Source organism: Culex pipiens, chromosome 1 (assembly GCF_016801865.2).
Source record: "Culex pipiens pallens isolate TS chromosome 1, TS_CPP_V2, whole genome shotgun sequence".
Lineage (NCBI taxonomy): Eukaryota > Metazoa > Arthropoda > Insecta > Diptera > Culicidae > Culex > Culex pipiens.
In genome coordinates, this window is record NC_068937.1 from 97846583 (window position 1) to 97868247 (window position 21665).

At 32.4% G+C, this 21665-nt stretch overlaps 1 protein-coding gene across 2 annotated transcripts in view; it reads right to left on the reverse strand.

The window, feature by feature from the left end:
- The window catches only part of LOC120427676 (uncharacterized), a 378463-nt gene that overhangs the window by 213153 nt on the left and 143645 nt on the right, over positions 1-21665 (reverse strand). For both annotated transcript variants that reach the window (XM_052706059.1, XM_052706058.1), the window contains one exon: positions 11218-11572. In XM_052706059.1, the coding sequence (XP_052562019.1) occupies positions 11218-11463 (246 nt within the window). In that variant the 5' untranslated portion in view covers positions 11464-11572. The remainder of the gene's footprint in view (positions 1-11217; positions 11573-21665) is intronic.

Genomic DNA, 21665 nt, shown 5'->3' on the forward strand with positions numbered 1-21665 from the left:
TTTTTAAATGAGTCCAAACATGTTAAATATGATTATCAATGCAGAAAAAGGCATTTTGGATTGTTCTCAGTTGATTAGACTTCTATTTCCATTGAAATTTTGATATTTTTTTGAAAAAAATATTTTTTTGCCCCCTGATTTTTCGGACCAATTTTGAAGGGGGGGGGGGGGGGGGCGACATAAACTTTGAAAAATATTTGCAACGGATTTAGACCGTGGCAAATATTTTTAAAAGTTTATTTCGCCACCCCTTCAAAATCAAAGTGAAAATTGGAATGGATAATTTAAAAAACATAAAAAATGGAGACATAAATCATTTGTTTTGGTTTCGTTTTAGCGACGTGTGTTTTTGCTTAAATAGTTTTTTTTTGTGATAAATTAAAGTTTTTTGTAAATATTATTTATTTTTGCCTCTCTCTCAAGAATGAGCAAATTTTTTAGAAAATTTAATCCATGTATTTTTTTTATTTTGATGAAACTCTGTTTGCACTTTTTCTATGACCAAATGAGCCATTTTGTATCATTGGTTCGTCCATACAGGTCTCCATATAATTTTCTTCAAACGTCTATACAAAAAAAAGCTATTAAAATATTCAAAAATCTGTATCTTTGAGAACGAATTTTCTTATCGATTTGGTGTCATATGCAATGTGAAGGTATTGCTTATAACTTTTCAGAAATAAATAAAACAATCTAAAAAAAGTTTATCAATGTTTTAAATTACACTATTCATTTGACACTAAATCTGCGCCAATCGATCATGTTTGGATATGATTAAGATGACAAAATGCCATCTTTTGGTTTTAGGACGTCCAATTTTCTCGGGTTTTGAATTTACCGGGAAACCCCAGGATCCCGAGAAATTTTTTAAACAGTCATAAAATCTATGTTTTTAATTATATTTGTCATGATTTACAAGCTTAAAATCATTGAATAACATTAATTGGTGATAATCTACACTTTAATCGAAACAAGGAGCAGTTTTAAGATAGCCTAAAGATTTTTTTTTTGTTCTTTACATTTTAAATTAACCACATCCAATGTGATTTTAATTAAACAAGTCTCTTACATTCAAGGGTCCAGATTTTCGGTTCGAATATCAGAAATCACTCACTCATCGCCGAGCGAATCTTTGCCGACTGCGGCTCGCAACCTTTCGTGCGTGAACACGACACTCAGGCTGCCAGCGACTTGCTCAATCGCCTCTCCCAGCGACACACATACTTTGTGAATTTCTTTGCCTACTCCGTCCGTCGACCCGAGCCACACACGAATACGTGTCAGAGAGGAGAGAATCCAACAACATACCAGCTCGACGCTCTTTTGGCCTGCTCTACCACAGTTTGCCGTAAATTTGTATTTGGCATGATGGAAATTGCTTTTAAATGTGTGTCTGATGTTGTGTTATCAACAAAATTGCAAAAAAAATGATAACATAGATTTTAAGCAGTTTAATAATTGGTGCAAAATAAAGCCGATCGCAAAACTTTTTCGACTCAGCGTCTGAGCGATTTAACGCAATCGGTCTCTCTGAACCATTCGCTGTACTACCCGATTGGAGTGAGAGAGAGAGAGAGAGAGCAAAGAGAGAGTATTCAGTAGCGATCGGTGGTCGGAAGAAACAAACGGTAGGAAACGGTCAGAGCAGTTTTTTGTCGCTTTCGATTTGTGGTCGCGAGAGAATGAGTCTTTTTGGAGCAATCAGGACGCTTGCTTATATTTACATTTTTCGTTTATTTTTATTTTTTCATATGAAAAACAAGAAACATCAACAAATAAAATGATACCAGTCAGTGTAAAATTTTGGATAGGTTAAGAATTTCATGTTGTACATAAAACATATTTTACCAATTATCATGTAGTCACTACCACCATCTGGGGAAAATCGGGACTACAGTCTGAATAGGCACAGGAGATTTTAGAGCAATAATTTCTGTTTAACTGAAATCAATAAAAAAAACAGCTGTCTTAATTTGTTACATTTGTCCTAATTTGCCCAAGATGTTGGTGTTTGAAGAAAAATAATCAAATATGATATTTTTTTCAAATTTAATTATAAATACAAGTAAATTAAATACCCAGTCTTTTTATAAATATTCTAAATTGAATAAAAAATATTTAAAGCGCTAGGCACATTGCGGATCTGTAAATTAAAATTTTAACAATTTTCCCCTAATTAGTCAAATTAATGCCGAAATTATGCCGAAATCCACAACCTGAAACAAATCTGAATTTCCATATATGATTTTTTTTCAATCTCGGGAATTCCCGGGACAAAATATTGAAATTCCCGGGATTCGGGCTTTCCCGGTTTGGGAAAATCCCGAGATTTTTGCCCTGGGAATACCCGGGATGGACACACTAGTTGGTGTTCATTCATTTAACAGTATTGCCAAGGTTGGGAACATTTTTTTGACTTTATTTCTAGATGTAAAATCAAAATTCCAATCGAAAAGTACTTTACATAAATTTCGATATCGTGCACCATTTTCAAGTTTTCTAGAAAAAAAAAACTACAGATTTGCTTCAAAGACATTGATGATTGGACCAATGGTTGCTGAGGCCTCTGAAAAAAAAGCAATCAGGTAAAGAGAGGTTTTCTCAACATCACCAAAATAGCGTCAAAATTTTAAGAGACATTAATAAGGCTACCAACTGTACGGATTTTTTCCTTACCATACGGATTTTCGAACCTCTTCGCGGATTTTTAACAGGCCGGAATTTTTGCAGGGAATTTTACGCATAATACGGCAAAAAAAGCAAAGCAATCCACGCATAATACGGATTTGTACGGAATTTTAACAACTTTTTAATCATTGCATTGCTTTTTTGATTTGGTCGAAGCTTTTGTTAACTAGAAATTTGTATTTTTCTGTGAGTTTTCCGGGGTTTCCTCAATTCAAACTTGATTATCAATAATTCTAGAGTTTTTGAACTATTGTCTTTCATATGTTGATAGGACCTTTTAAAAAAACTCTAGAATTGTGCTTTTAGAAATGTCTTACTAAATATATTTATCCATTTCCAAAGGCCTTCTAAAACTTGAGAAAACATTTGAACATTTGAATTAACAAATCTAGAGTTTTTTTTAAAGATCCTATAAACTGTACTGTTTCACATGTATAGGACCTTTTCAATAAAAAAAAACTCTGGAAAAGTGTTCGTGAAAACACTAAGAACGATATTATTCGTAAAAGAGCAGTTCTCTAGGATTTCGGTCATTCGATTTTTTTTGTATTTTTTAATCCGACTGAAACTTTTTTGGTGCCTTCGGTATGCCCAAAGAAGCCATTTTGCATCATTAGTTTGTCCATATAATTTTCCATACAAATTTGGCAGCTGTCCATACAAAAATGATGTATGAAAATTCAAAAATCTGTATCTTTTGAAGGAATTTTTTGATCGATTTGGTGTCTTCGGCAAAGTTGTAGGTATGGATACGGACTACACTGGAAAAAAATGATACACGGTAAAAAAAATTTGGTGATTTTTTATTTAACTTTTTATCACTAAAACTTGATTTGCAAAAAAACACTATTTTTAATTTTTTTTTATTTTTTGATATGTTTTAGAGGACATAAAATGCCAACTTTTCAGAAATTTCCAGGTTGTGCAAAAAATCATTGACCGAGTTATGAATTTTTTAATCAATACTGATTTTTTCAAAAAATCGAAATTTTGGTCACAAAAATTTTTCAACTTCATTTTTCGATGTAAAATCGAATTTGCAATCAAAAGTACTTTAGTGAAATTTTGATAAAGTGCACCGTTTTCAAGTTATAGCCATTTTTAGGTGACTTTTTTAAAAATAGTCGCAGTTTTTCATTTTTTTAAATTAGTGCACATGTTTGCTCACTTTTGAAAAAAATATTTTTGAAAAGCTGAGAAAATTCTCTATATTTTGCTTCTTCGGACTTTGTTGATACGACCTTTAGTTGCTGAGATATTGCAATGCAAAGGTTTAAAAACAGGAAAATTGATGTTTTCTAAGTCTCACCCAAACAGCCCACCATTTTTCAATGTCGATATCTCAGCAACTAATGGTCCGATTTTCAATGTTAAAATATGAAACATTTGTGAAATTTTCCGATCTTTTCGAAAACAATATTTTCAAAATTTTCAAATCAAGACTAACATTTCAAAAGGGCCAAACATTCAATATTACGCCCTTTTAAAATGTTAGTCTTGATTTGAAAATTTTGAAAATATTGTTTTCGAAAAGATCGGAAAATTTCACAAATGTTTCATATATTAACATTGAAAATCGGACCATTAGTTGCTGAGATATCGACATTGAAAAATGGTGGGCTGTTTGGGTGAGACTTAGAAAACATCAATTTTCCTGTTTTTAAACCTTTGCATTGCAATATCTCAGCAACTAAAGGTCGTATCAACAAAGTCCGAAGAAGCAAAATATAGAGAATTTTCTCAGCTTTTCAAAAATATTTTTTTCAAAAGTGGGCAAACATGTGCACTAATTTAAAAAAAATGAAAAACTGCGACTATTTTGAAAAAAGTTACATAAAAATGGCTATAACTTGAAAACGGTGCACTTTATCAAAATTTCACTAAAGTACTTTTTGATTGCAAATTCGATTTTACATCGAAAAATGAAGTTGAAAAATTTTTGCGACCAAAATTTCGATTTTTTGAAAAAATCAGTATTGATTAAAAAATTCATAACTCGGTCAATGATTTTTTGCACAACCTGGAAATTTCTGAAAAGTTGGCATTTTATGTCCTCTAAAACATATCAAAAAATAAAAAAAATTAAAAATAGTGTTTTTTTGCAAATCAAGTTTTAGTGATAAAAAGTTAAATAAAAAAATCACCAATTTTTTTTTACCGTGTATTATTTTTTTCCAGTGTAGTCCGTATCCATACCTACAACTTTGCCGAAGACACCAAATCGATCAAAAAATTCCTTCAAAAGATACAGATTTTTGAATTTTCATCATTCATTTTTGTATGGACAGCTGCCAAATTTGTATGGAAAATTATATGGACAAACTAATGATGCAAAATGGCTTCTTTGGGCATACCGAAGGCACCAAAAAAGTTTCAGTCGGATTAAAAAATACAAAAATTAAAATTGAAGAAAAAAAGACCGATTTCGTAGAGAATTGCTCAAAAGCAAACATGACATTTCGTAAACTTTTAAACGTTTAACAAAAAAAAACATAATGATTTGATTCAAATCACGGTTTATTTTATGAATACTTTTAAACGTGCAAGTCATAAGCACTCTGATAGCATTTTTTGAAATTTGTTAGCGACATAGTTTTATATTTTTAATTCTCAAATTTATTAAATTTAATTTATCTAAATAATTCATTGACAGTTTTTGTTATACCATGGTGTCATATCGGCAAAGTGTACGGATTTTTGCTCAGCAAGAGTTGGTAGCCTTAGACATTAACTTAGCAAGTATAGTCTGATTTTCAATTTAAAAATATGAAATCATCGTGAAACTTGTGGATCCTTCGAATTAAAACATTTTCAAAATTTCAAATTAGCCTTAACATTAGATTTAATTGAAAATAAGTGTTATTGGGCTCTTTCAAAAAATCGTTCCTTTTTTTTAGTTTTTAGTTGCCACCCTCGATAAGTTAAGCTCTGGAGGAGAAAACAGTAGAAGAAAAAAAACAGGAAAGTGGCGGTCCCAAACACAATTAAGCAGAGATAAATTGATTCCGGAATACGGAATTAAGCAAGGGGCTCTGACTGCGCGGGTCCGGGTCTCGGTCCACGGGTGCCTTATTTATTCACATGAGCAACGCCGAGTAGGAGGGCGGACGATCCGCATTTGCCCTGATTGCTTTGAATGTGCGTATTATGGTGATTGTTTTTCCTGTATTTTCTTTTTCCTCGCTCAGCTTTTCCGAAGGCTGAAAAATTCCTGATGCAGCATGGGGAAAACCAGCGGGAAATTTCACAAGCCACGTGTCGGGCCACGTGGGTTGGTTTGGCCCGGAACAGTCACGATTCGGCTGAGGCAGAGGCTGCTGCTGTTGCTGTCAACATCGTAAATTATTGACTTCACATAAATCAACCAGCGAGCCCGATGCCGGCATAACAGCCCCCAAGAAGAGAAAGAGATTTTCGGAAGCTGCGTACCGTGAAATGGGCTGTTGCCTCTTTGCCAGACTTCCTTCGTGCGTTCCGATTGCTGGTGAGGCAGGCAGACTGCAAAGTTCACGGTCAGGTGGCTACGAAAATTGGAAGAAAATGTGTGGAAATTTCGAGGAAAATTAATTTCAAAAATGCTAATAGGATTGAAGGCAAATTGCCTTAAAACAGATTATTTAAACAAATATTGACTAGATTTAAATTGAAGTTAACGAAAATCCCTGCACCACACAACCATTATTCAAATTCCCTGCGCAACAAACTAACTTTTCTTGTCCACTTTCACTCTTATCGCAAAAGCTCTGCTCTGTTAGTCCCGTTCCCCAGGACTTTTGCATTGGAAAAGTTTTGACGTTTACAACCGAAACTCGTTGCACTCTCTGTTATCGTTCAATTACCGGAAGGCATCAAATTTCAAACTAGAGAAGGACCAAATTGAGAGTGGCTAAACTCGGTGTGTAGAACAACCGGAACGGAAATATGTTTTGTCACCAAACGTTCCGTTCAGTTTTGAAAATAGCTAACGGCATTTTTGTATTTTTCCAAATTGTTAATGGATAAAATTGTCGTCTGACGACGTCGGGACGATAACGATAATCTATCGTTATCGTTATTTCGATAATTCTATCGGCGACAATCTTATCGCCGATTATGGACGATAACTAATTTTTTAAATCTTTCTAGAATCGATTAATTCAACCATATCATGTTAAATTTTCAATGCTTTCACTAAGAATACATTTTTCGAAAATCTAGGAAGTTTGAAAGCATAAATATGTACTCCAAATTGTTCACAAAATACCGTTTTTTTCGAAAATACTCAAATTTTCTTGCAAATGGGTATGAAACGAAGCGGAATTTTGTTTACTTTTTCACTTTATCAAAGCATTTTTGTAAAATTTTCACAAAATACCATATTTTTCAAAATTACTCAAATTTTCATAATTTGCAATACGGGTATCAAACGAATTGAATTTTTGTATATTTTTTTAATTTATTAGTTTCTTTTGAAAATACAAACTTTTTGCCTTTCTTACTAAAGAAAGGTATATGTTTTACTTTATGGCTGGACGTTGTCCCGCCCGTGTGGATCAATCGGACCGCGCACTGGACTCCAATCCAGAGGTCGCCGGTTCGAATCCCGCGGCGGGCGCTCTAAAATTCTTTGTGTAAATATGGGTATTCGGCGCAGTCGCTCCGTGCCATACTTTCATACACTTAGGAGCCCAGGGCGGCGAAGTCCTTGTAGATAAAAAGGAAGACACTAGTGGTTGGTACTAGCAATGGTGGCCGACAGCTATAAAGTCAACTTCGTTTTTTTTATGGCTGGACGTCATTTCCATCTTCGTAAATATTACGATTCAGCATGAATTTTCATCGGAAAAATCTTGAAAAATCACACTGCATCGATTTTCGACGCTCTATCGATTCACCTTGACAGAACTCGTCTATCTCCAACCCTCGAATTTTGAGAAAATAAATTCCGTGGAGGTCGAGTGATGTTCGTGTGTGGTAAAATTTTGCAAAATTTTGTGTCGCGTCGTTCTCAGCTCCCATATATCCGATTTCGATTCTTCTGAATGCAGATGAAAGCTAGTGTGCTGAACCTGGGCGAGTTGCCGCGCAAATTTCGAAATATCCATCTGTTTTCGGATGTGGCCAGACTTTTCAACAAAATACACAGTTTTCAAATGAAAATATGGTCAATTTTTTTCATTTTCATACCTTTTATTTATCTCAAAAATTGCATTTTTCGAGCTCTACAACCTCCCAAATTTTCATCCAGATTCATAATTTGGTTCTGGAGTTAGAGCCGTTTGATTAACAAAAAAAAAATCCCTAAAAAAAGGTAAAAGCCCACCTGGTGACCTTCGCCAACATTTTTCATTTCTGATTTTATCCGAAATTTCTTTCTACATTCATAGTACAGACCATGAGTGAGCATCTGAAACAAATTTGACATCTATCGGCAATCCCGATCAATTTTTAGAACGATTTACTTTTTGCCTTTCTTACTAAAGAAAGGTATAGGTTTTACTTTATGGCTGGACGTCATTTTCATCTTCGTAAATATTACGATTCAGCATGAATTTTCATCGGAAAAATCGTCAAAAAATCACACTGCATCGATTTTCGACGCTTCGTCGCCAAGTCGACAAGTTGTCAAGTTGAGCTTCGAATACTGGCGCGAGAATGCTGGCGCATATATTTTGTGGCTCGACTTATACTCGTTTTGTAGTAGCTTGTCTACCGATGTTTCCTTCAATATGTAAGATATCGTAGCTTTTCGGTTTCTTTTGCCCTGTCCGTTTTTGCATAACTGTCCAATGTTTATGCAAAAACTTTTGTGACATAGGACATTCATCCGGCTACAATCAATTTGTTTCCCGTGTGCTCCTAAAATCGCCTAAAAGTAGACTTCATTTTTTCGTGATTTCGTAAGTTTATTTAACAGGGTTCATTGGATTCCAATAGGAGCTTTCTAAGCTTTTCATCGTTTATATCGTTTTCAAAGTTTTCAATGCTGGCGACGCCAATGGCTTTCTACCTAAGGTACTCGCGATTGAGTGTGTAGTGGTGCGGTTGTAAAAATAGCTATCTCTGACTCTGTCACTTTCGTAGAAGCTGAATGGCTAGCTTCCCTGCACCGTGCGGCACACGCGGTTCACTTGTACCTCGGTTTTTCTTTGCGCCTGCTTTGTTCGGTACGATGGTACGATGAACCAAAATACCAACACACAAAAGGGCTCGTACCGAAGCTAGAAAAACAAAACCGCGGTGTGCGTTGTCACTGGCGCATGGGTAGTTTACTATGCTCGCGTTTGTCATAAACGCTTGTTTGATTAAGAATATGTACGATTAAAAATATTATTTTGGTGAAAATTGCATTTTTTTTTTTGAAAACATATCATTTATCATACTTAGCTTTCACCATAAGACTTTCTTTTGTGCTGAAGTTATAAATAAACAAAGTCGATGTTATGAATTGAAAGAAATTCTTCCATTGATATATTCTTTAGTAAGAAAGGCTCTATCTCACCCCAGGTGGAATTAAATCGGGTTTTTTTTCACACTTACTACCAGTCTTTGTGAACAGATACTGAGCTCGATTTGCTCTTCATCCGCATTGACCTTTTCTCATCAAGGTTTTTTCTTTTTATTAGTAGTTATAATCAAAGCCGGGGATTGGGTAGGGAGCATCAGGGCAGTGGACCGTATGCTGTAATGGCGGAGACTGGATGTGGATAGTGGAAGACCAGAACTACGTCACTAGGGGGAAATAGTTTATTAATTATACAATTCTAAAGGATTGTCTAATTACTAGATCTTTTGACCTCTGTCAGTTTCCAGCTGTCTGCCGCGACCTTTTAGGCGCCAACAGAGTGCGAGCCTTGTTTTTCAGCTTTGGCAGACTTTTTCGGAGTTATTGGAGGTTACTGTCGCAAGGAGATTCTCTTCCCCTGAGGACACCGTGAGTGATTTTGCTTGTTCGCGTCCAACCACCTCCTTTTGGCCCTTCATACGGCAGTTATTTTGAAGATGCTTCCTTTAAGTCTGAGCCACTGTAATTCTTGCCAACCACTACATAGGTCAACCTTGCGGCCCTGTTGGTTATCACATCAAATCAAATCAAAAAAATATTGCAAATTTTGGAAATTTGAGTATTTTCGAAAAAGTAAGCTAATGTGTGAAAATTTTCATATTTCCAAAAAAACACTATAAATGTGAAAAAGCAAACCAAATTTCGCTTTGGGTATCAAATATTGCATATTTTGAAAAAGTTGCGGGTTTTTTGTCCCCTAAACATATCAAAAAATCTCGAAAATCAAAAAATACGTCTTTTGAGAAATTGAGTTTTTTTAAAAAAATGTTGATTAAAATATCTGAATTTTTTTTATCTGTGAACCTATTTTTTTCTCAATAGTCCTCAACAATACTACAACTTTGCCGAAGACACCAAATTGATCAGAAAATTCACTCAAAAGTTACAGCTGTTTGAATATTTACGTATCATTTTTGTATGGACAGCAGCCAAAATTGTATGGATAATTGTATGGGTAAACCAATGACTCAAAATAGCTTCTTTGGTCATAGGGAAGGCCCCCACAAAGTTTGAGCCAAATAAAAAAATACAAAAATAAAAATGGTTGAAATCGGCCGATTTAGTAGAGAGTTGCTCATTTTTGTATTTTTTATTTTTGTATTTTTGTATTTTTGTATTTTTGTATTTTTGTATTTTTGTATTTTTGTATTTTTGTATTTTTGTATTTTTGTATTTTTGTATTTTTGTATTTTTGTATTTTTGTATTTTTGTATTTTTGGATTTTTGTATTTTTGTATTTTTGTATTTTTGTATTTTTGTATTTTTGTATTTTTGTATTTTTGTATTTTTGTATTTTTGTATTTTTGTATTTTTGTATTTTTGTATTTTTGTATTTTTGTATTTTAGTATTTTTGTATTTTTGTATTTTTGTATTTTTGTATTTTTGTATTTTTGTATTTTTGTATTTTTGTATTTTTGTATTTTTGTATTTTTGTATTTTTGTATTTTTGTATTTTTGTATTTTTGTATTTTTGTATTTTTGTATTTTTGTATTTTTGTATTTTTTTATTTTTGTATTTTTGTATTTTTGTATTTTTGTATTTTTGTATTTTTGTATTTTTGTATTTTTGTATTTTTGTATTTTTGTATTTTTGTATTTTTGTATTTTTGTATTTTTTTATTTTTGTATTTTTGTATTTTTGTATTTTTGTATTTTTGTATTTTTGTATTTTTGTATTTTTGTATTTTTGTATTTTTGTATTTTTGTATTTTTGTATTTTTGTATTTTTGTATTTTTGTATTTTTGTATTTTTGTATTTGGGACCATTCCATAAACCACGTGGACACTTTAGGGGGGGGGGGGGGTATGGCGATTGTCGATCCATACAAAAAAGTTTTTTTTTTGTATGGATGATTGTCCACGAGGGGGGAGGGGGTAACAGATTCCCAAAAAAGTGTCCACGTGGTTTATGGATGGTCCCTTTTGTATTTTTGTATTTTTGTATTTTTGTATTTTTGTATTTTTGTATTTTTGTCCTTCTTACCTTGAGTGGCGCCTCGGAGTCGTTGCTTTCGTCACTGCTGGAAAAGCTGGACGAGGACGAGTACCGGCGGTCATACCACTGCGGGCGACCGTGGCCACCATCGGCCCCTCCCTGGTAGATCGACCCGGTGCTGGTCACGGACGTGGACGTGGACGGCTGCGGACTCACGCAGCGCCGCGCGGAAACTCTGCTCCGGCGCACCGGAATTCGGGACCGGAACGATGCAGACTTCCGCAGGGACGACATCGTGCTGGCATCGTTTCCGACGCTCTGAACTGGGGGTGACTTTGGTTGGTTGGTTATGGTTCGCCGACGACGGAATTGTGTTGTTGCATAACTTCAGGACGGGGGGAATCTGTCAGTTGGAGAAAAACGCAGGAAAATTAAATTATAATTGCAAATAATGCAAAGTGATGAAGAAATGCTTCTTGGAGGTCTGGCTGGTGAATATGTTAAGCTTCAAAGATAAATGGACTTGCAAACCAGAAAATTTATCACTTTTTCTCTTAATCTCGAAACAAAGAAAAGCTTTTTCATAGAAAGAAAAGCACACAAATCAAATCCATCTTGATAAAGATTGAAAACAATTTCCACAATTTTCCACCCGCGCGAGGAAAGCTGCCACGGCGAGCAGGATTGAAAAGTTCCCGGCCCGGCAAGAGATGGAAGAAGCGATTAACGGAGTTGAAATTGGCTCGTAATACAGTCGGGTGCGCGTTCTCCTTGCTTCCCCCTGGCGCTCTATCTAAGGTTTATAGCCAAGGACGGATGAACTTCCCGGCAAGTCGGCAAGCTCTTCCGGAGTGTATTGGAAGGGATAGATAGATTGATCTGGTCCGCGAATCTACCAAGTTGTAGCGGCAGTCTTGTGTGCTGGGTATAGTTCCATGCTTTTGCTTTCTGCTTGAGGATGTATTGTAGTGGATTTACAGCATGGACGTAGAACTTGTACAATAAAATAAATAAAGAAAAAGGTTATTGTAAACTTACTTTAAATCTTTGGAGATACTTTTACTGATTTAGATTGTTTTGTTCATAAATTTATGAAAAGCTTTTTGACTCTGATAGAACTCCTCGCAAATGCACGCCACTTCCCACCTTTTTCCTCGCAGGACCCTGGCGCTTCATTCTAACTTTCAATTTGTTGTAAAATGGCTCGTTACTACGAAAGTTTCCTCCTCCAACGCCGGAATGGCGACCCGTCTTCTTGACCCCCAACTTGGAGTCCCCAAGATTGACGGTCAAACTGGAAATCCTTTGTATTGGCTAGTGAGGAGGTCATACCTAAGAAGCAGACGCTAAAAATGTGCTCTCATCGCTCGATTCTTTTCGTATTAAACTATAATCTAATAAAAAGTCGTTTTATGTCGAAGCTATAGCAGGATGCACCTCGTCTCTGCACACAATTTATAGATCTTCAACGTAAATTTTATGGTGCAGCGCGTGAAACGCGACTAAAAGCCCGATTGATTCCGCCCGGTTTCGGAGCATCCTTTCGATGGAGTAAAAAAATGGGGGAAGCTGTAAAAGCGGGGAAATGATTTATTCATATTTATTGAATGAGAAAATTGAAGTCTCACTCTCTCACTCGTGAAGAAGTGCCCACCAGCTTCCTGGTTCGAATTTCGAGCTTCCCGGAAATGGAAGATTGATGGAAATCGTGATTCGATGGTCGAGAGATAGCGGCTATCGTGGACGTTAAAATTATGGGATAATGCCCTCACTTGCACACAGGGCCAGGTGAAGGAATAAATTTGCGAGCTTTCATCGTTGGGATGAATGAATGGGAGTGAAAAGGTCATCCGGAGTTTTACTGGGTAATAAATTAAGTGAATGGGAAAATGCATTTCTTGAGAATTTTGGTTGGAATCTAGGTAAGGATTGACAATCTCTCGCAAATTTGAAAACGGAGGTATGAAATGAATGATTACTTTTTCAAGAAAAAATTTCTCGAAAGCGATGAGCGGCGTAGGCCGAAAAAATCACGAAGTATTGTATCGCTGTGTGAAGCGATTGGCCAAATCGCTAGCAACTTTGCTAGTACTTTGCTACGCCCTTATGAAATATTATCTCCTGACCTAACTACTTACTTGTACTAATATTCACAGCCACAGCAGGTTGATTTTATTTTTAAAAAAAACGTAACTTAATCCACCTTTAGGTGGTTGGTGCCTTCCTCACATTCATATAGTTAATACATTCAGTAAAAATAGCAACATTCCCCCTTAACATGTTTAACAAATCAAATTTATTAGGTACTCATTTCTTTTGATAGTGTTCGCAGACCTTCAATATTTCTTGCTCATCGGCAAGGTCTGATAAAAAACCTATCCAACGATAGTTCGCACGGAAGATTCAGACAATATTTCTAGAGTTTTGTTTTTGGTGAAAAGGTCCTATAAGCTATTGTGTTTCATATGTTTATAAGACCTAATAAAAAAAAAGTCTGGATTGTTATCACAATATCTGAAATCCGGCCTCCAAAAAGTGTACAAAAAACACTTAAATGCTAATAACTTTTGATAGGGTTGTCTGATCTTCAATGTTTTGGGCTCATTGGAAAGGTCTTTTTAATACCTTTCTGAAAATGTATAACATGATAGGAAAACCACCCTTTTTACAATCTTCCGGACATTCGCCAATATCGTTTTTTTAGCATAACCTTTGAAGTATTTAACTAAACTTGCTGATTTTAAATAGAAACCTATGCACGGAAAGAAGGTTTATCGTGAATCTTACTAATTTTCGGTTAAAAACCCTAAAAAAATTGGTTGTTTTTCCAACCACGATTTTTTTTAGCTGGAAATCCTAAAAAAAATTCCTGGATTTGACAGCTGGATCCAGGTCCTAAAAATGATAAATCTAGCTAAATTTTTAGTAAATTTTACTAATTTGCAAGCTGGAAAAATGCTGTCAGTCTCAAAAGCTGTATGTTTTGAGAAGGTCTGTTAGCTATTTTAGCTAGATTTTATGGTATTCTAGGAAGTTTTATAGTTAGCCCAGCAAGTTTTTAGGCTGTTTCAACTAGTTTTTTTGGAATCATTCTCAAAATTTTCCATTGATGGCTGCGAAGCCAGGTATTTTCACACATCTTTTTAGCTAGTTTAGCTAACTTTGCCACTATTCTTGGTAGGTGTTTTGGTTGGAATAGCTAATTTTTCCACTATTTCTACAAGTTTTCTTTCAAAAGCCTCCGTTGCTGCCTGCAAAGCACGCATTCTTCACCCAGCCTTTTGGCTGATTTAGCTCGTTTCTTTTTTGTTCTTGCTTCGTTTTTCGGTAAGTCCAGCTAATTTTTCGACTGTTTTAACTGGAAATTTCGAAATCATTTTAAAAATCCCTTGCTGCCTGTAAAGTTGTTTTTTATTTTCAAAAAGACTTTTTGCTGGTGTAGCATGATTTTCCGCTATTCTTGGTACGTTTTTTGGTAGTCCAGCAAAGTTTTTTGGATGTTTCAATAGTTTCCAGGCTTTTTAAACTATGTTCTAGTTGATCATCCTTATAGTACGGCTTTGTTATTCTATTGACAAATTAAAAAATAAATAAATACAGTAATACAAAAAAAACAAGAATACAAAAATACAAAAATACAAAAATTCAAAAATACAAAAATACAAAAATACAAAAATACAAAAATACAAAAATACAAAAATACAAAAATACAAAAATACAAAAATACAAAAATACAAAAATACAAAAATACAAAAATACAAAAATACAAAAATACAAAAATACAAAAATACAAAAATACAAAAATACAAAAATAAAAAAATACAAAAATACAAAAATACAAAAATACAAAAATACAAAAATACAAAAATACAAAAATACAAAAATACAAAAATACAAAAATACAAAAATACAAAAATACAAAAATACAAAAATACAAAAATACAAAAATACAAAAATACAAAAATACAAAAATACAAAAATACAAAAATACAAAAATACAAAAATACAAAAATACAAAAATACAAAAATACAAAATACAAAAATACAAAAATACAAAAATACAAAAATACAAAAATACAAAAATAAAAAAATACAAAAATACAAAAATACAAAAATACAAAAATACAAAAATACAAAAATACAAAAATACAAAAATACAAAAATACAAAAATACAAAAATACAAAAATACAAAAATACAAAAATACAAAAATACAAAAATACAAAAATACAAAAATACAAAAATACAAAAATACAAAAATACAAAAATACAAAAATACAAAAATACAAAAATACAAAAATACAAAAATACAAAAATACAAAAATACAAAAATACAAAAATACAAAAATACAAAAATACAAAAATACAAAAATACAAAAATACAAAAATACAAAAATACAAAAATACAAAAATACAAAAATACAAAATACAAAAATACAAAAATACAAAAATACAAAAATACAAAAATACAAAAATACAAAAATACAAAAATACAAAAATACAAAAATACAAAAATACAAAAATACAAAAATACAAAAATACAAAAATACAAAAATACAAAAATACAAAAATACAAAAATACAAAAATACAAATTAATTTTACTTAATTTAACTTAATTTTACTTAATTTTACTTAATTTTACTTAATTTTACTTAATTTTACTTAATTTTACTTAATTTTACTTAATTTTACTTAATTTTACTTAATTTTACTTAATTTTACTTAATTTTACTTAATTTTACTTAATTTTACTTAATTTTACTTAATTTTACTTAATTTTACTTAATTTTACTTAATTTTACTTAATTTTACTTAATTTCACTTAATTTTACTTAATTTTGCTTAATTTAAATTTAATTTATTAATTTTACTTAATTTTTTTTAATTTTACAAAATTTAACTTATCACAACTTAATTTTACTTAATTTTACTTAATTTTACTTGATTTTACTTAGTTTTACTTAATTTTACTTAATCTTACTTAATTTTACTTAATTTTACTTAATTTTACTTAATTTTACTTAATTTTACTTAATTTTACTTAATTTTACTTAATTTGACTTAATTTAATTAATTTTAGTTAATTTTACTTAATTTTACATAATTTTGCTTAAATTTACTTAATTTTGCTTAATTTTTCTTAATTTTGCTTAATTTTATTAATTTTACTAAATTTAACTTAACACAACTTAATTTAACTAAATTTTGGCAAATTCAACTAAATTACACTAAAAATAACTTTTTTCAACTGAATTTATCTGAATTAAACTAAATTTTGGCTTAATTCAACTTATTTTTATAAACTCTTCTTAATTTAACTAAAATTAACTAATTTAATAAAACTTAAATTGATTAAACTTAATTTCACTAAATTTAACTTAATTGAACTTCATTTAACTTCGTTTCTAACAATATTTAACACTATTTTTTGATGTGCTTTAAAGGCGTTAGGTGCCCTATTTGTTCGGATTTGTCAAACATCGGCCAATCTATGTCTAGACATTCTGTACCAGCCGCCCCTCCAAGTGGACAGATGTCCATACAAAAAAGTAGAGTGTGGACAATTGCCAGTCTCCCCTTTCCCCTGCCAATGTTTTCACGTGGTTTAGGGATGCCCCCACTTTATGTTAAGTACATTTTTTTACCTACGCATCGTCCAAACAGTAACGAGAGGCTCAACTTCTAACCACTTTCCCTCAACACAAAAAACTTCTCACCTTATCAACTGAAACATTCCTTCAGGTGCCGATCCGCAGAAAATCTTCCTGGCTTTTAATTTATTCACTCACACAACACATTCTATCACCTTTTGCACTTGCACTCAAACAACACACATAATCATCAAAAAAAAACTTCACGAACTGAGCGGCTCAAACAGGATCGAACACGACACAGGACGTTGCTTTGTTTTGTTCTCGAACTGATGATCTGTCAAAAATCCATGCTGCCGGTTCCAGCTAGTTTTTTTGGTAATTTTACGCAAAATTGTGCTGAAACACCATTATTTTTGGTAAAATCTCTCCTGTCATTTTGGTTTGGGCTGTCAGTTTTGGAAAGCAAATCAGCAATCAGGGTTAGCTATTTCACCAATCCCAGATTGGTAAATTTAGCTGAAATTTTAGCTGATTCAACCAAAAAAATCACTGTTTCACCAATTTGAAGCCAGCTAATTTGAATTGTTAAATTTTAGATGGAACTCCTTTCCGTGTGGGACCCCAAGACGGATCGAATGAGACTTATACGGTAAAAAATCGTACATCCAGTCCGGAGATAATCGAGTGATAATTTTTTGGTCCACCCACCTACACACATCCACACAGACATTTGCTCAGAACATGATTCTGAGTCGATATGTATACGTGAAGGTGGGTCTACGAGGTCAAATTAATAAGTTCATTTTTGGAGTGATTTTATAGCCTTTCCTTAGTAAGGTGAGGAAGGCAATAAAATAAAATTAAATTAAACTTAAATCAATTGTTTCCCTCCGTTGAAGCTGGGCAACGGAAAAAGTTGACCTTTTTCGAAAGATGAGAAAATTTTCTTAAAGAATTTGATCCAGCGTATGGATAAAAAAAAATAAGTCATATTCTAGAAAAATGTGCAAATTTGACCTAAACGCACTGTAGAATACAAAGAAAAAAAAAATGTATGGATTTTGTTTTTTTTTACATTTTTCTAAAAAGTGCTGCAAAAATTTCCAAAAAATCTGTTTTCTTTGTTTTAGCATAGTTGAAGATGACTAACTGCAGTTTGAACCAAATTTTCAGTAAACAAAAAATATCACCTTATGTAAACTTACTCAATTTGGGTCTAAGTGTGAACATTTTAAGTTACATTTTAAGGTTTTAAGTGAATATTCTGTAACTCTCAGAAAATCTATAGTGTGGATGAACAAGAAACATGTTTCTTGGGATTTCTTCAGAATGTTAAAGGGGGATCAAATTACCCTTATATTTTGAAAATGGCGGATTAAAAATATTATGTTCAGCCAAACATAATTGAATGTTTAAGCTTTGAACTCATGCAAAAAGTTCATAGTTTGTTGGTACAAATATTTTTAAAAGTTTTTGTTACCCCCTATCCACCCGCTCCCCTTCACAATCGGCCCGAAATATCAAGGGGCATTTTTTTTCAAAAAAAAATAAGATTTCAATGGAAATTTAAGTGCAATCAGCTGAAATCAACTTAAAATGCCTTCCCTTGTGTTTAGAATAATTTTGAGCATGTTTGGTTTGTGCAAAAATCTATATTTTTTTAAATTTTCGTTGTGCAGTACCGCAAAAAGTTTTTTTTTCGCCAATTTTTTTTTGTTTTCGTTAAATCTTACATTTTAGAAAACTCATGATTGCAAAACAACAGAACTAGTATAAAATGTATTTTAAACACTTTTTTCAGTCACATGTTGAAAATTTGGCTTGTTATTCCAATTTTGATTTTTTTTTGCATTTTTTGCTTTTTTTCAAAAAAGAAAATAAAATTTTAATAAAATTAGAAATCTAATCAACTGCGTTCATAATCACATTTTATATGTTTGAACTCGTTTTAGAAATATTTTGAATTTTTGTGAATTTACGATGCAAAAACTTTTATTTTTGACAAAACTTAGATATTTTGAAACTAATTCTTGCAAAACAACTGAATTTTTTTGACCAAAAATGCCAACTTTTGAGTCATATGGTATGTTTTTGAGCAAGTTATGATTTTTTGAAAACAAGTGTTTGAAATTTCCCTCAAAATGCGTTTCAAAAATCATTTGGATTTGAAATTGAATTTGGAATGAAAAAAGACTCTTGTAATTTTTTGGGATTTTCTAAAATGTTGTTCTTTTCCTTTCTTTAAAATAGTGTCCATTCTCGTCCATATCTGTAAAAAGTTAATTTGAAAAGCTGAGACAGTTCCCTACAATTTACTTTTATGGACATTGTTGATCTAACCTCAAAGAAATTTCTCAAAATCCGCATTTTTGAATTTTTTTATATGATTTAGGGGACAAAAATCGCAACTTTTGCGCCATAGAGAAATATGAACAAAAAGTTTGCCGTCGAATTATGATTTAAAAAAAAAAAATGTTTTTTTGGAAGTCAAAACAAAATTTTGATTTACTTCATTGACTTCTTCAATCGAAAAGTACTTTACAGATTTTTTGATAAAGGCACCGTTCAAGATATAGCCACTTAAAACTTAATATTAACTGAAAAATTCTCGTTTTTATTTTTCAAAATAGTGTCCATGATTGATCATTCCTTAAAAATATTTGTTTTGAGAAGTTCAGAAAATTTCTGAATTCTTCGAACATTTTCTGAATTTTTCGCAGCAAAATAATTTTTAGGAATGGATATTCATAAAAAAAAACGAAAAGCGGGAATTTCTCCATTAAAGTTGAACTTTAAGCTATACAGTTCAGACTCGATTATCCGAAGCCTCGATTATCTGAAGCCTCGATTATCAGAAGATTTGTATGGGACTTCGGATAATCGAAGCATGACCAAAAAGAAAGTTTTTTTTTATTTCTTACTTTAAACATCTAATTCGAGTTCTGCGACCTCATTTTAGTCAAATTTAAATGTTTGATTGCCTTTTAAATTAAAAAATAATTTATTTTTTTCAATCTGCTATGGCCGCTAACTTGGATTTTAGAATTCTAAATCATTTTAGAGTAGTCAATGGGTACCTAAACTCGAACATCAAAAATAAGACAGAAACAATTTTTTTTCGTGATTCGTTTATCCGAAGTGAATTTTTTCCGAGGCCTTCGGACAATCGAGTCTGGAATGAATCTTTAAAATGGTGCACTTCATCAAAAAATCTGTTAAGTACTTTTCGATTGCAAATTTAATTTCACTTGAAAACATTAGCCAAAGAAAAAATGACTACATTTTTTTTAAACAAACACATTTCTTCACATTTTTTCAAAAAAACATAACTCGGCGGCAAAATTTTTGCATCAAAAAAATTTAAAAATTAAAAAAAAATATTTTGGGGAAATTGATGATTTGTGAACAAAAGTTTAGTAAAAAACCGCCCAAATTTGCTTATACCTGCACCTATTTTTTCAGAATATTGCTCATCAATACCTGCAACTTTGCCGAAGACACCAATTTGATCACAGTTACAGATTTTCGAATATTTACGTACAATTTTTGTATGGAGTGCTGCCAAAATTGTATGGAGACCTGTATGGGTGAACCCCAAAAATCAAAAAAAAATCAAACCATCCACATTGACGACCCCCGGGTCTTTTGTGGTCTCTATTGCAAGTTTCTGCTCGAACCTAGGAGTCCGAAGGCTTGAATGGGGAGAGCACCCAAACCTCTTTCTACTCCAAGGAACCTTCCACCCCAGTGTTTGAACTGACGACCTTTGGATTGCGAGTCCAACCGCCGCCAGCGATTCCACCGGAGTAGGTTTGGTTTGGTGTGTTGTTTGTACTTATGGCATGGAGACGACTCCTACACCTGGAATGACTTAACGGCCTAACAACCAATGCCGGGACCGACATTTTACTTCCTCATCCGATGGAAGGTTGGAACAGATGGGAATCGAACCCAGAATCATCCGCTTACAAAGCGGACAGCGTAACCATTCGGCCACGCACTCCATACAATTGACTATGGAAGCCCCCAAAGGGTGACCACTCAAATTCCATTTTCAAATACCCGACTTTTTTCCATACTTTTCCAGAATGCTCAAATAATGGGCATTTCTTATCTAAAGAATGATTTCAAACAAACTTTCTATAAGAAAAATCAATATTAACCACCGAAAGAAAAAAATCTCAATGAATTATTAAATTAAAAATTCCAAATTTAGACATTTTTTGTAAATACAGAAACTAAACAACAAATAAAAAAAAACTTCAAAAATGTAATTTCATTATTATGATTCAGAGTAGAAACACAAACAATTAGTCTTTGAAAAAATAATCGAAAGTTCAACAATACTTATAACTTCCATGTTATTTTTTAAATTGGCAAACGTATAGTTTTTGATACTTCGTTTCAACTGGAAATGACAAAAAGTTAAAGATAACTGAACTTAAAATATCGTTCCTATTTTTTAAAAACTTCATCATCATTTTAAATCATAATTGCTGTTATTATTCATTCAAAGGATTTAGAAAAATGTCAAGGAATTCAAAAAAGAAAATGTTTTTGCCAAGTTCCCTTTTTAATTTTGTAATTTTGATATTGAATTTTTTAATCAATATTACTTTATCTAGTGGTCAGTATTTAACGGTTTTTTTTTAAATGAAAATTCAGTTTGCTATGATTTTATGTTTTCCTACTTATTTTAAGCAAAATGTTTGAAGAGACATTTTTTTTTAAACAATTTTGCAATAACTCAAAATTTCTTGGATTATTTTTTTTCAATTTCAATATTTTCTTTATGTTTTCAAAACGTAAAAAAGTTTTTCAATTTTGGATTTTATTCGATTTTTAAGTTTTCCGAAAACTGAAAATCAAGCTTTATCTATGGTAGGTAATTTACTTATACTC